At 36.0% G+C, this 12,848-nt stretch overlaps 1 protein-coding gene across 1 annotated transcript in view; it reads right to left on the minus strand.

The window, feature by feature from the left end:
• Positions 1-12,848, minus strand: part of LOC116888646 (collagen alpha-5(IV) chain-like) — a 760,537-nt gene that overhangs the window by 25,538 nt on the left and 722,151 nt on the right. The window contains exons 37-41 of the mRNA XM_032889937.1: positions 9,760-9,886; positions 4,844-4,924; positions 4,030-4,128; positions 2,960-3,010; positions 1,613-1,798 (exon numbers count right to left, since the gene is read on the minus strand). Coding sequence (XP_032745828.1) covers positions 1,613-1,798; positions 2,960-3,010; positions 4,030-4,128; positions 4,844-4,924; positions 9,760-9,886 — 544 coding nt within the window. The remainder of the gene's footprint in view (positions 1-1,612; positions 1,799-2,959; positions 3,011-4,029; positions 4,129-4,843; positions 4,925-9,759; positions 9,887-12,848) is intronic.

A 12,848-nucleotide genomic window follows, 5' to 3' on the forward strand; every position in this document is an offset into this window, starting at 1 on the left:
TGTCATCGTTAACAAAAAGGAAAATATCAACACTGTTAGAAACATCAAGAAACTACCGCATTATACTAAATACTCTCAAGTTAAAGTTGAGTTTAATGATAGAACTCTCTGAAAGTCCATATTCATGCTTCTTATATAAACCAAACTATCTCTACTTAGCATTAATGTTAAAATAACAACTGTACACGTGTTATAGTTTGAAAGTACAAAAATCATTTTTATGATGTTCTTTGTTATGAGCTCAAGTTCAGAACATTTGACTCTAAGAAAAACGGATTTAACACTTTTAATTTATATCTGCAGCTTATAAACAAATCAAGAAATCAAACATTCATTTGATGTGCATTCTTCTTTTGAGTACTTTGATTAGTCTTTAAAAACAGTGATTGCAAAAGCATGTTTGTGACTACTGCTTTTCTGTTATTATTTTAAAGAAATGTTCACCTGAGAGCTCCATTCCTCGTCACAAATAATCACAACACTAATTAGGATGTAAAAGAATAATAGTTTGGTTTATTTGAATTATGACATGCAAACAAAGCAAGATGCTGGCTTCAGTTCTTTACATCACATGCGAGACAGTTAAGGTGGCTGAGTTTTTTCCCCCCTGGTTTTCTTCAATTGTAAACAAAGAAAAAAACAACACCCTCCAGAAACAGTCAAGTCAGATCACATTACATCTGACTTTGAAAATGATGCTGTGAATGCAGGACCTTCTGCTTAGTTCATGGTTTTAGGGCACATATTAGCAAAACCAAGTCCAATTCTTGCCATTTAAATATATTTTCTAGTTTTATGGTACACTTTAGAAATGAATTAAGAATATTTGAACGATGAAAGATTATTGATTTGTTTCTTTCTATCTCAAATTTCTCTCCTTTAAAAAATAATAAAGGCCAAATTTTCAGTTATCCAAAAAAAATCAAATATTAAGTACCTCGAATGTCTTAATAAGCTCTCAACAGTGACTGAACTCAGCAACATTAACCTGGGGTGAGAACGAGCATTGCCCAATTAGTAGAATGGAATGGCACAGCAGAGATACAAAATGAGACATGAACCTTGGATGCAAAATTGAACTACTGAGGAGTGAGCACAGGAAAGGGGAGGGGCAGACACGAGGTATGAAGAGACTGTGAGCCAATTTGACCATGCTGTGATGCTGCAGACAAATGTGATTGCCTAGCTCCTAGAGATCAAGTTGTTGTTTTTTTAACTGTGCCTAGTGACATTTGCTGATCGTGTGACAGAACCATAGCAACAGCTTCTGATATGGAACACAAGCATGTATTTGGTGATCTCTAGAATGATTTCTGTGGTGACATGCTGAGAAGCATACATTAAAAAAGGTGCAGGTTGCATTTTGATGCCAGGTTATCTTTAATAACAATAGTAAGAAAACCTCAACATTTCCCCTTTTTCCATTTAAGATGAACTCTAAGTAAATAACATATGCATTGCTGAAAAGAATGTATATTTTGGAACAAGCTATTTTCTTAAAAGAAGTTTTCATGTGACAAGTTCTAAACTCTTAAAGATTGAATAACCTGCCAGCAAAATTAACTAACTGAACTGGTAAATGGGCCAATTCTTGTACCACGCACGATCATACCTGGTCTCCCAGGAGGGCCTTGAGGCCCAGGGTTTCCTTTGGGACCTTCCAGAGATGGGCCAGGAGAACCAGGGGGACCTGGGGGACCTGGCATACCAGGGAATCCCTGAAAGCCTGGTTCACCCTTTGAACCTGGAAGGCCAGGATTTCCTGGAAGGCCAGGGGCTCCTCCATCACCCTTTTGACCTGTAGAAGTAAAGCAAAATTAGGGATACATTCAATAATACTGAATGCTGAATTATTAGCTCGCTTTTAAGCCTAAAGCTACTTGGTAAGCTAATAAAATTCACTAGGGTAAATTTACTTCAAACACACAAAATCTATTCTCTTTATTAAACACATGTAACTGTCATCAGAAGTACTTATGAGCAATGGAGAAATAATGCTGGCATCATTTGTATTAGGATACAGAGCAATGATAACATGACCAGGAGTTATGAGGAAAAAAGATAGACCAAATACAAAAGGCATAAAAATGTCTTCAAGAATGAGTTCAAGATGAAGACAACTATCAAATTTTGAGACTAATGAAACTCAATGATTCCTATTAAATTCAGACCATGATACTAAAAGTTTATAATCACAATCTAGACAAAATGCTCTTGAAATTTTATTATAAAACACTAATACTTATGAACCTTAAAACAGTGGCATATTAAACTTTCATGAAAAGGATACTGGAAATTGTAGGCGACTGAATTTTTGTTTGAGAAAAGCTTCTGATCATTTCAAGTTATCAACATACATATCTGTAGTTACTCAGATTTGTGTTAAGTGTTCACAACTTATTTTAAGGTCACATACTGAAGAGGGAAGATAGATATGTATCCACACATAGGCACCCCCACACATACCTGGGAATTCTGGATAGCCCAGGCCCAGGGATCCATAAACTATTTAACCCTCGTGCTTCAGCCTCAGCTGTATGTCATCATGTGTAGCTGATGGATGAGTTTTCAAGAAACATTTTTACTCTTGGTATGTATTTATATAGGCGTGCCTCATATGCTACTCTGATACTGCTTTTGTAGAGAGAGAAGAGTGATTTTTCTGGACAAATGAAAGCTTCTAAATTTTCCGCAATTTTCTCCTGTTTTCTGTATCATGTCCTTAGTATTTATGGTATGAATGAAAAGCTATTTATTGAACTCTGTAAAAGGATGCCTTTTCTTCCTAACATAGGCCATTAGCAAGGAATAAATAAGAAGTACCATAAAAGTAAGTCGAACTTTATGTGTTTTTAAAAAAAATTCAGATGTAATAGTAAAGGGTAGAGGCGGAGAAATAAATGAACTGGAGAATATTTTCATTTTACCAGTAAATAGAACTTGTTTTGTTAAGGTTTACCAGAAAGTCCTGGGAGTCCAGGAGGTCCTGGGATTCCAAAGCCTGGTTGACCTGTTAAGGTAAAAAAAAAAATCAAATAGATAATAATGGCTGATTGTTGAGGTTTCTTCTAATAACTCTTACACATTATATCAAACATGCTGAAGATTGACTTATTTTTAGTCCCCTCTTTCCTTAACACTGTTCTCACTCCATTCATTTTCCTCTGTCCTCCCCACATATCCTTTTCTTGGACAGACCCAGGGCTTGCACATACCAGAAACATGTGTTACCACTGAGTTAACGCTCTTCTCCAGAGGACCACTTCTAACATAGAAGGGTTGCAATATAAGAAAACTATAGGGATCCGAGTTTCAGCTCAGCCGCTCTTGCAGAGGAATTGGGTTTAGTTCTCTAAAGCCACACAGTGCTTCAGAACCATTCCAGTTCCAGGGCATCTGAGTTCACCAGGCAAGCACACGGTATTCATACATACATGCAGGCAAAACACTCAGACACATAGAAAACAAACTTATTTGGAGATTGGTATAGGGATTATTCCTTATGTTATCTATTTAATTGATATTTGCTAAGTTATTCTAGAAAGGAAGCTACAGAGCTGGCAGGATGGCTCAGTGGGTAAAGATGCTTTCCACTAAGACTGATAACCTTTAGTCAGTCTGCAGTCATTGTGAAAAGAACACACACACACACACACACACACACACACACACACACACACACACACACACACAAGCTGTATATGTGATGACCCTCAGAAATACTTTGTACATAGATGAAAATGCATAAATAAATTACAGGTTGAACAATGAAAGAAACACTTGAAAATGGCTGGGTCGGTTCTTGTAAAAGGAAGTGGACAATATAAAGAACTTGTTCAGACAAAAGCAACTTATTCAACAAACATGAGCTACTATCTTTTGGATGCCATTAAAGAAGTTAATTAGGAAGGGGAACCTTAGAAAAGTAAAAGGAAGACAGAGTTTTACTATAGCTGTAAAAAGACCAATCAAAGAAGGCCATGAGGAAATTAGAAAATTAAAAAGAAAATGAAACAAAGTCTCTAGTACCTGGTTCTCCCTTTTGTCCTGCTGGTCCAGGAATGCCATCTTGACCGGGCTTGCCTTTTTCACCAGGGGGTCCTGGTGGTCCAGGACGCCCTCCACCACCTAAAGAAAAGCATTCCAGTTATCCTGACCCTTTCAGCTTCCTTTCACATCCGTCTCTAGTCTTCCTATGAAAGCACCAAAGAATTCTCCCTAAAAGTAACAAAGTGGGCTGGAGAGATGGCTCAGTTGTTAAAAGAGCACAGGTAATTCTTCCAGAGGTTTTGAGTCCCAGCAACCACATCAGGTAGCTCATAACCCCCTGTAATTCCAGCTCCAACATAAGCCTCCATGCACACCCCCCATAAAAACAGACAAAAATCTGAAACCTCAAAGAAACAAGAGCTTCTGAAAGGCTCCTCTAAATTATGAAATCTTACAGAACAAAGAATAAACCAAGGTGATGATGAGCATAAATAATAATATAACTCATTTTAGTGTAATTTCAGAATATTCAAGAGGAAAGGTGTAAGGAGTGATGAGGTGCTTTACAGGTATGGGCCAAAACAGGGGAATTACTTAAAAGTCAATACACAAAATTATTGCTACAACTTAGCCTTCAAAGGGAGAATTATTCTCCCCAGCAAATGTGAGCTTGAACAATAATGCTCACTAGAGATAAATTTTGGTAATCTTAAAATGAAATTTATTCAGTTCATGCCCAATATGAAGTGATAAGTGAATGGGCACCATTTTTCTTCTTCAGAGCAAAGAACAGATTTGACTATGAAAAGCCTTAGTCTTACAGAACAGCAACATTGTCTGTCTTCATACTTACCTACAGGACCAGGTTCTCCTGGAAGGCCAGGGTTACCAGGAGGACCATTCATACCCTTTGGTCCAGGAAGCCCTGGTGTTCCTAGAATAAAAGCCTCCGTTTAAGAATTAAAAAAGTAAATTCCTTTATGAGCTATAATTCAAGCTTAAATTTAGAGAATTAGTATTGAAATAATAATAAACACCAAAAGTGAATCCAAAGCATGCTGATGTTTGCTGGATCATTTCAAATTAATTTGACAGGAATTGATATGATCATAAATATAAATATAATTCCAATGATACTGTACTGGTAACAAAGTTTTTAGTATCCCATTCAACACTTGGTTTTAAATCCAATCATCTGTTGTTGGACATGATTTTGTTGCCAAGTTTTAGGTATAATTAATAAAGTGGCTATGGATGTTTTGTATGGCCAAGAGTGGAATTTCTAGGTCAGACTAAGATTTGTTTTGTGTTTTGTTAAAAAATTAGTGAGATACTATTTCAGATTTAAAACAGCAATGTATGAGACAGCCAGTTGCCCAGATCTATGCACAATATATGTTGTAATATCAATTGTTTTTAAAAAACAACATCCACAGAGTTAACCATGTGATTTTAATGTGTTGATTTCCATGGTTTATGACATTGCTCACCTTTTCATGTACTGACTGGCCATCAGCATATATTATTTTGTGAAATATCAGTTCAATATTTTTCTCATTTTCAAAAATTGGATTATATTTCTTCAAATATATTGAGTTATAGGAGTTATTTATATTTGCCAGATTCCACTCTGTCACATATGTCAATAGTTTTTAATCTTTAGATGTCCTCTTTTTTTTGTAATAGCTTCCTTTGATAAGAAGGGTTTTAAATTTTACTTAAATTAAATCTTTCAATTATTTTCTTTTGACATTATTGTCTTTTGTATTTTAAGAAAACTTCAGTGATGTCCAGAGAGATGGCTCAGCTATTAAAGGATTGGCTCACAGCGAAAACACTAAGCAACCTTCTTTAAGTAGCCTTTACTTTCCATAAGTGAACGGTAAAGAAACTTTATTCAGGTCATTTTATTGCATAACATGTATCTTTCTCTATGTTCTCTTATATTACTAACTTACTAATCCTTATGCAAGTAGCATACCACCTCAGTCACACACCTGGAGATCAGCAAGTGCAAGCACGCTCACAAAGCTTTTTCAGTGAAGGGTTTCCTTTCTCAATACTGTTTTGAAATAGTATTTCAATCCCCTTTCCATTTTAGAATTAGTTTTTAATGTTCTCTTTCTCTTTTTTGACTTATTTTATGTGTATGAGTGTTCGCCTGTAGAATGTGTGTGTGTGTGTGTGTGTGTGTGTGTGTGTGTGTGTGTATACTATATGAGTGCCTGTTGACCTGTAAAGTCAAAAAAAAAAGCTGTCAAATGGCTCAGAACTAGAGTAACTGAGGGTTATGAGCCAATATGCAGGTGCTAAATATTGGCATGGGTCTGCTACAAGCGCAATCAGTTCTCTTAACCTATGAGAGAACGCTCTAGCCCCTATTTTTGAATTGTTTGGGTTATGAACTGGAATGACTTTGAATTGATGGGCCACTCTTGTGACAACTCAAATTAAAACATTTCTATTCCATGAATATGCTATATGTATCATAATATTCATAATATAGTTATTTTCATTTAATATAATTATCAAATAATATAATTATTTTCATTTATTTAGGTATTTAAATTTTCTTACAGAATGTTATATTATTTTCAATGAACAGATAGTACAAATATTTCATTAAACATACCCTTAAATACTAGAGGTACTAGAGGCCATCTAAGATTGTATAAACATACAAGGGTCTCTTGCTTTCAAACAATTTTTGAAAAGCTCTCAAAAACATATGAAAGTGAACACGAGCAGTCAGCATTCGGAGTGGAGAAAAAAATGAAGTCTAGCTAGAAGAGCAGTGTTTTCATTTTCTATTGTTTTACAAGAGATTACACCAAAACAGTCGTGCCAATCTTTACTCAGTCTCTATAGGAAATAGTGCAGGTAAAGCTGGGGCAAGTCTTCTGTTTAGTGATTCAGATAAACGAATCTGTATCTGTGTGGCTCGGTTCTTAGTTGGAAACTTCGAAGAAAGATCAAATTCGAGCCTACTCAAATTAGGTGTCTTGTGATTACAGAACTCAAGCTGCCATTTCTTTGGACGATTTTTGGTGAAAATCATTCTTTTGCAGGGTCCTCCCATTCACCCCCTCTGGATCTTTTCCATCTGAGTCAGGGAGATCCTGTCTGAAATCTCGTACATTTGGACTCGCTCTGATTTGCCTTCTGCCATGAATTGGAGGAAATGCTCTGCTTTTAGACAGCTTATTTGAGGGCTGGAGAGATGGCTCAGCAGTTGAGAGCAGTTGTTGCTCATGTCCAGGGTCTGGGTTTGATTTCCAGCACTCACATGCTGGCTCACAACCATCCCTAATTCCAGTTTCAGGGTATCTGATGGCCTTTCCTAACCTGAACAGGTACAAGTAACATATCTAGTGAATATAAATATATACAGGGAAAAAACTCACATACATGAGATCAAATAAATCTAAAGAGCTTACATGACTATATGAGACATGCAGAGCATGTTTTTATATTAAAATAAATCAGTTCGAGAGTTTTCTATTTTCGACGTCACCCTCCATCAGGACCTAGATTAGTCTTTGATTCAAAAACAAGGAACTGCACATATTCATGGGGGGGGTGTACCTTAGAAATCAATGATATAATTGAATAATAAAGGTACAATAAAATTTTCTAATGAATGACAGCTAACAAATTGTACTGGCAATATATTTTAATAGATGAAAACATTACATATAATATTTCAAAGGAAATAGCTCCAGAATCAGCACAAATTAAAAGGAAAGCCCATATACAGGTCTAGGAGCTACACTTAAGGCTAAGGACAATGGAAATTGCCCAATGTAATAAAGCCTAAATTCCATCAACATAAGATCAAGTTGATTCTCAGGAAACGAATGACTTGATATAATAGTCAACATTTTTACGAAGAAATTTAAGAGAATCTGGAATCCCTATACATAGCATTTATAACATTCAGTGCATGTGATAGTTTGAATGAGCATAGCATGTGCTCTACCACTGAGTTGCTTCTCTAGCTTTTCAGCAACTCCTAGAGCAGTGATCTCAATGTGAATCTCCTCTGAAGGCTTGAGAATTTGAGTTCTTGACCCCCACTTGGTACTATTTGGGGAGGCTTAGGAAGTATGGTCCCTATGTATGCTTGATCCTTCTGGTGTTAACAGTTTCTTCATAAGAATTTGGAGTAGACTCATTGAACATATTCCAAGCCACAGTTCAGTGTATTAAAGGAAAGATCCAGTGCATTTTGAGAATGAGATAATCTACAACCTCCTTTGGTGTTTACATGGAAAAAAATAAACACAAAGGAGTTGTAGCTTATCTCATTATATATACATACATATGTATATATTATATATATATAATGGCTCAGTTTTAAGTAATTATATGTCATATTACCACTTTTCATTTATGGTTTGTAAAACCGTAAGTCTTTAAATATTTGATGAAAAAGCATTATATTTTGAGAGTTCATGACAAAAAGTGAACAACTTCTTGAAAAAAAAAAAACCACAAGTCTTTTAAAACACCCATTTTAGAGTTAGCAAATAACAGCTTTGGAGCTGAGATTAAAAGAACTAAAATTATTTAAAAATTAGTACACAAAAATTCTATACAATGATTTCTTTTTAAAAAGAATTATTTTATGTATGAGTACAAAACTGTAGCTCTCTTCACACACAATAATCGAAGAGGGCATTAGATCCCTGTATAGAATGTTGTTTGCTACCATGCGGTTGCTGGGAATTGAACTCAGGACCTCTGGAAGAGCAGTCAGTGTTCTTAACCACTGAGCCATCTCTCTGGTCCCCACAATGATTTCTTTTATGAAATGAATCCACAATCTTTCTTCCTTCTTAAATACACAGGGGAAGATCACAAATGAGCTGTGCTGAAGTTTCTAGACACCAGCAAATCAAAATTTTGTTTACGTTTTGTTACATTTTTGAGGTAGTCGCTAAACAATCCATTTTGTAAAGCCCTGGTTCTTCAAAAATACTATGAAGGTGACATTAAAATTTCCCTTTAAAATAGCTCAACTAGTTTACTCCACAAATTTAAAATGTGACAAATATTTAAAGATGCTTCCAAAAGAATTTAATACTCTATGGAACTAATGCAGAGGGTAGAAGGTATTGGGAGGGTAGTCTGGCAAGAGTGATGAGGGTAAAAGAAAATGTTTGAAATTGGTTTGTTTGGTGGACTCTTAAGTCTATACATGTACAAATATAAACTTATTCACAGACCAGACTACTTGCGTACTTTTTTCTACATATGTTATACTTCCATTTAAAGGTTAAGAGAAAAATAACTAAAGACCTATCCATGCCACTGTGAAATTTGGAAGCCAAACTAAATATTACACAGAAGCCATGAAGCAAGAGATAAAGCAATCTACTGGACTACCGTGCTAAGTCTCTTTGGATGAATGACTCACTCAGTTCTTGTCATCTGTATGAACACTGGAATTGTTCTACCAACAGCTTCCAGCTCTGTACCTATGGACAATGTTCTAGGAGAATCAGCAGCAGGCAAGAGTACATGACCACATGCAAAAATAGTAAAGGCTCCACCAAACAACTGTCTCTGCCCACAGGGTATTGTCCTGCTGAGTCAAGAACACTCATTCTCTCATTCTCATTTTAAACAAATAGGTATGTGGGCAGATAAAAGGTTAACATTCTACCTTGAGGTTATGCTGCTAGCCAGTACAGGACACAAGTCTATCAAAGAAGAGGTTGCTTCCAATACTAATTAGAGTAAAAAAGAAAGGAAAGGAACACCTACCTGGGAATCCAGGCAGGCCGGGTTGACCTTTTGCTCCAGGGCTTCCTGGTAAGCCAGGCAGACCAGCCTCGCCCATAGAACCTTTGATACCTGGGTTTCCTGGATATCCAGGCAGACCGGGTTCACCCTGAAAACATGAATAAAGACAAAACCAAAGTCTCTTGATGACATTGATTAAAACAAATAGACTATTATGTCGGTAATAAGCCATTATGTGCTGGGAAATTTCCTGGTGTTTATACAAATTGCTTCAGTAATTATTACAAAGAGTTTGAAGAGATGCATCCGCTATCTCCACTGATAAATGATATGGCCAACTTAGAGAAGTCAAGAGCCGGAGGCCTTAGTAAGTAGGCTGAATTATGATTTGCACTGAAGTTCATCAGACTTCCAGAGCCAGGCTATTCCTTGGAAGCATATGTATTATATCAGTCTTCAATTAACTTTACCAAAGTTATCAGAAAATAGCACAAGCGGCAGAATGTTATACATGTTGTTAGCAAGTGGTAGAATCTGGAATTTTGACTTTAGAATTTGTAGTACTCACCAAAAATGTTCTTTAATGCAATGTTAATGCTTATTCTAAGCCAGTAACTACACTAGGTTCTATTGAAAAAAACCTGTTATTTTTCATCTTACCAGTTCTTCAGTGGGCATCTAATAATCTGTATCTTTCATGAAATCATTCTTGACAAGCAATCTATGTGGATCATGGGGGATATGTAGCCAAAATAGCTATGAATGTAGCTCTAACTCCAAATAAATAAAACACATAAGCATTATAAGACCTTTCTGTCTTTTGGTAATTTCATTTTATTGTTCTTGACCATGAACTTTTTAGATAGAATGTCAAAAGGCTGGATACACATGTGATAGTTAGAATCATATTCCTCCATGATTGTGACAGTTTCGTATATAAATTATAACTTTAATTTCATTCAAAATGTATTTGTGGCCATAGGCTATACACATATTGCTATTTTTCCTCGATGAATATTTGCATTATATTTCTTGCAGTATAGTCTTTAGAACCCCTGCCCGCTTTAAGAGTTTTAAAAGTTTTCCTCAATACTGATGCCAGCAGTGTACCACTATCATAAATGTTGACTCCAGTACTCACTGCTCTGCTCATGACAATCATAGCTTCCTCAATAGCACAGTAAGTGTTCAATATTGTTTAGAGAATGTCTCCTTCTTATACTTGTTTGGGTGAATAAGATTTGCCATTTGAAACACTTGTATTCTATAGTATGGTAATAGTTTTTTAATTAGTGATCCATTTCTTTACTTTTTTTCTTGACCGTTAATAATGTTGGACTGAGCATGTATGTATTGTTTTCTGAACCTTTATGAATCAAACACATGGCATATTTTGGGAACACCAAATAGGTATCGAGTAATAACTTTGCTAGAATTGGTTTCACAGTAGATGTATATGCAGATAATCTAAGTGCTCTATCATGGAGCTTTGTCCTAGCCTGGCCTTAACTATTTATGAATGAATTAAATATATATACCCAAATAAAACATAAAAAGATATTCTAATATATAGTTAGGGGCAAACCTGTAAGGTACCCAACCCACTTCTATTTATGATTAGTAAAGTATGTTCAATTCTACAAATAATACCAGTCTCTAAGCTGTATTACCTCTGTCCTTTAACACAATTTTTATTACCCTGCTGGCAAGTAAATTTTAAACACTTCATAAAGATTTCTGAAATGCATTAAATTTACTAGCTTATGCTTTATCTAATATTCACTGGGCAAAGTATGAGTTTCAGAAAGGATAAGCTTTAAGGAATAAGGAGAGGATTGAGAAAATCAAAAGATCAGACCAGGAATCTCATGCATTTCCATAGGAAAACAAAATTCAGGTCAATTTCTGTTTTCAGCCAAGCTACGAGTGACTTGAATACATCCAAGCTGTACATTTTTGCATTCATTCTACCAGCTTTGATGTGGTTTTTGAAAATGAAGCATAGCAAACTTACACAAGACTGATATTAGGACTGTTTGTAAGGTCACTGTGTTGTGTAACATCTGGTTTGTGCAGAATAGGAACTCCATTTAATACCTTTTCTCTTGATAAACTTCATACTGGCTAGCTAAGTATGTTGACCAAAGGTAGTCTTCACTATGTCTTAGCAATATTAGCATCTTATCTTCCATGCTAAATCTACATCCTCAAGACATGTCTTATTTTATAGATAATATCAAAGTTAACAGGAAAGCTCATCTTTGCCTTTTTGCCTGAATTCTTAAAATTGAAGAAGCAATGCTAGTAGGAAAAACAAAAACAATAACTGGAAAATTTGTGATTGAATAGGACAAAACCCATGTTCTTCTGAGTGGTAACATTAACCGTACAGTGGTAGCCCTCAGTTGGAAGCTGTAGTCCTTATCGGGTGATGCATTTTTAGTGCTCTAACCACACATATAGATGATGGCTACTACTACAGAGAAAAAAGTTCTACTTCTACCTTAGACCGAGAAAGGTAATGAGAGATGGCCAAGCAAGGCTTCTATATCATCCAGGGGCCTGCTCTCAGCTACGTACCCAACGAAAATAAAATACCCTCACTCCTATGCTTACCACAGCTCTATTCAAAATAACCAGAATGTGTGTCCACCAACAGACAAATGGATAAAGGAGATGCTGGGCAGTAAACTTTAGAGTAAGCTCTAAAACAGCGAGTCACTTATGACAACATGGATGGAGCCAGGGAAGGTTATGCTCATTGAAATCAATCAGAGAAAGATAAGCTCTGAGTAGAATCTGGTTACCAGAGATTATGGAAAAGAAACGGAAGAGACCAGCAGAGGGTTTGGGCCAGTATGCAGTCAGTGCCAGGTAGCTGAAACAAATTTCCATGTTTCATAGCACTGCATGGTGAACATAATGAATAAATCTCAGTGTTTCTAAAACATAGTTTAAAAGAACCAGGAATTTAACACTGTTTTCTGGACACAGCAGGACAGTTGTCCACGTGATCTTTAGCAGTTATGACAGCATGTGCAATACTCCAAAGTAAGGCCAGACAAAAAGCCCAGCATAGAGTGTACGTGTGTTGTGGGGCGTGGACATGA

Source organism: Rattus rattus, chromosome X (assembly GCF_011064425.1).
Source record: "Rattus rattus isolate New Zealand chromosome X, Rrattus_CSIRO_v1, whole genome shotgun sequence".
Taxonomy (NCBI): Eukaryota; Metazoa; Chordata; class Mammalia; order Rodentia; family Muridae; genus Rattus; species Rattus rattus.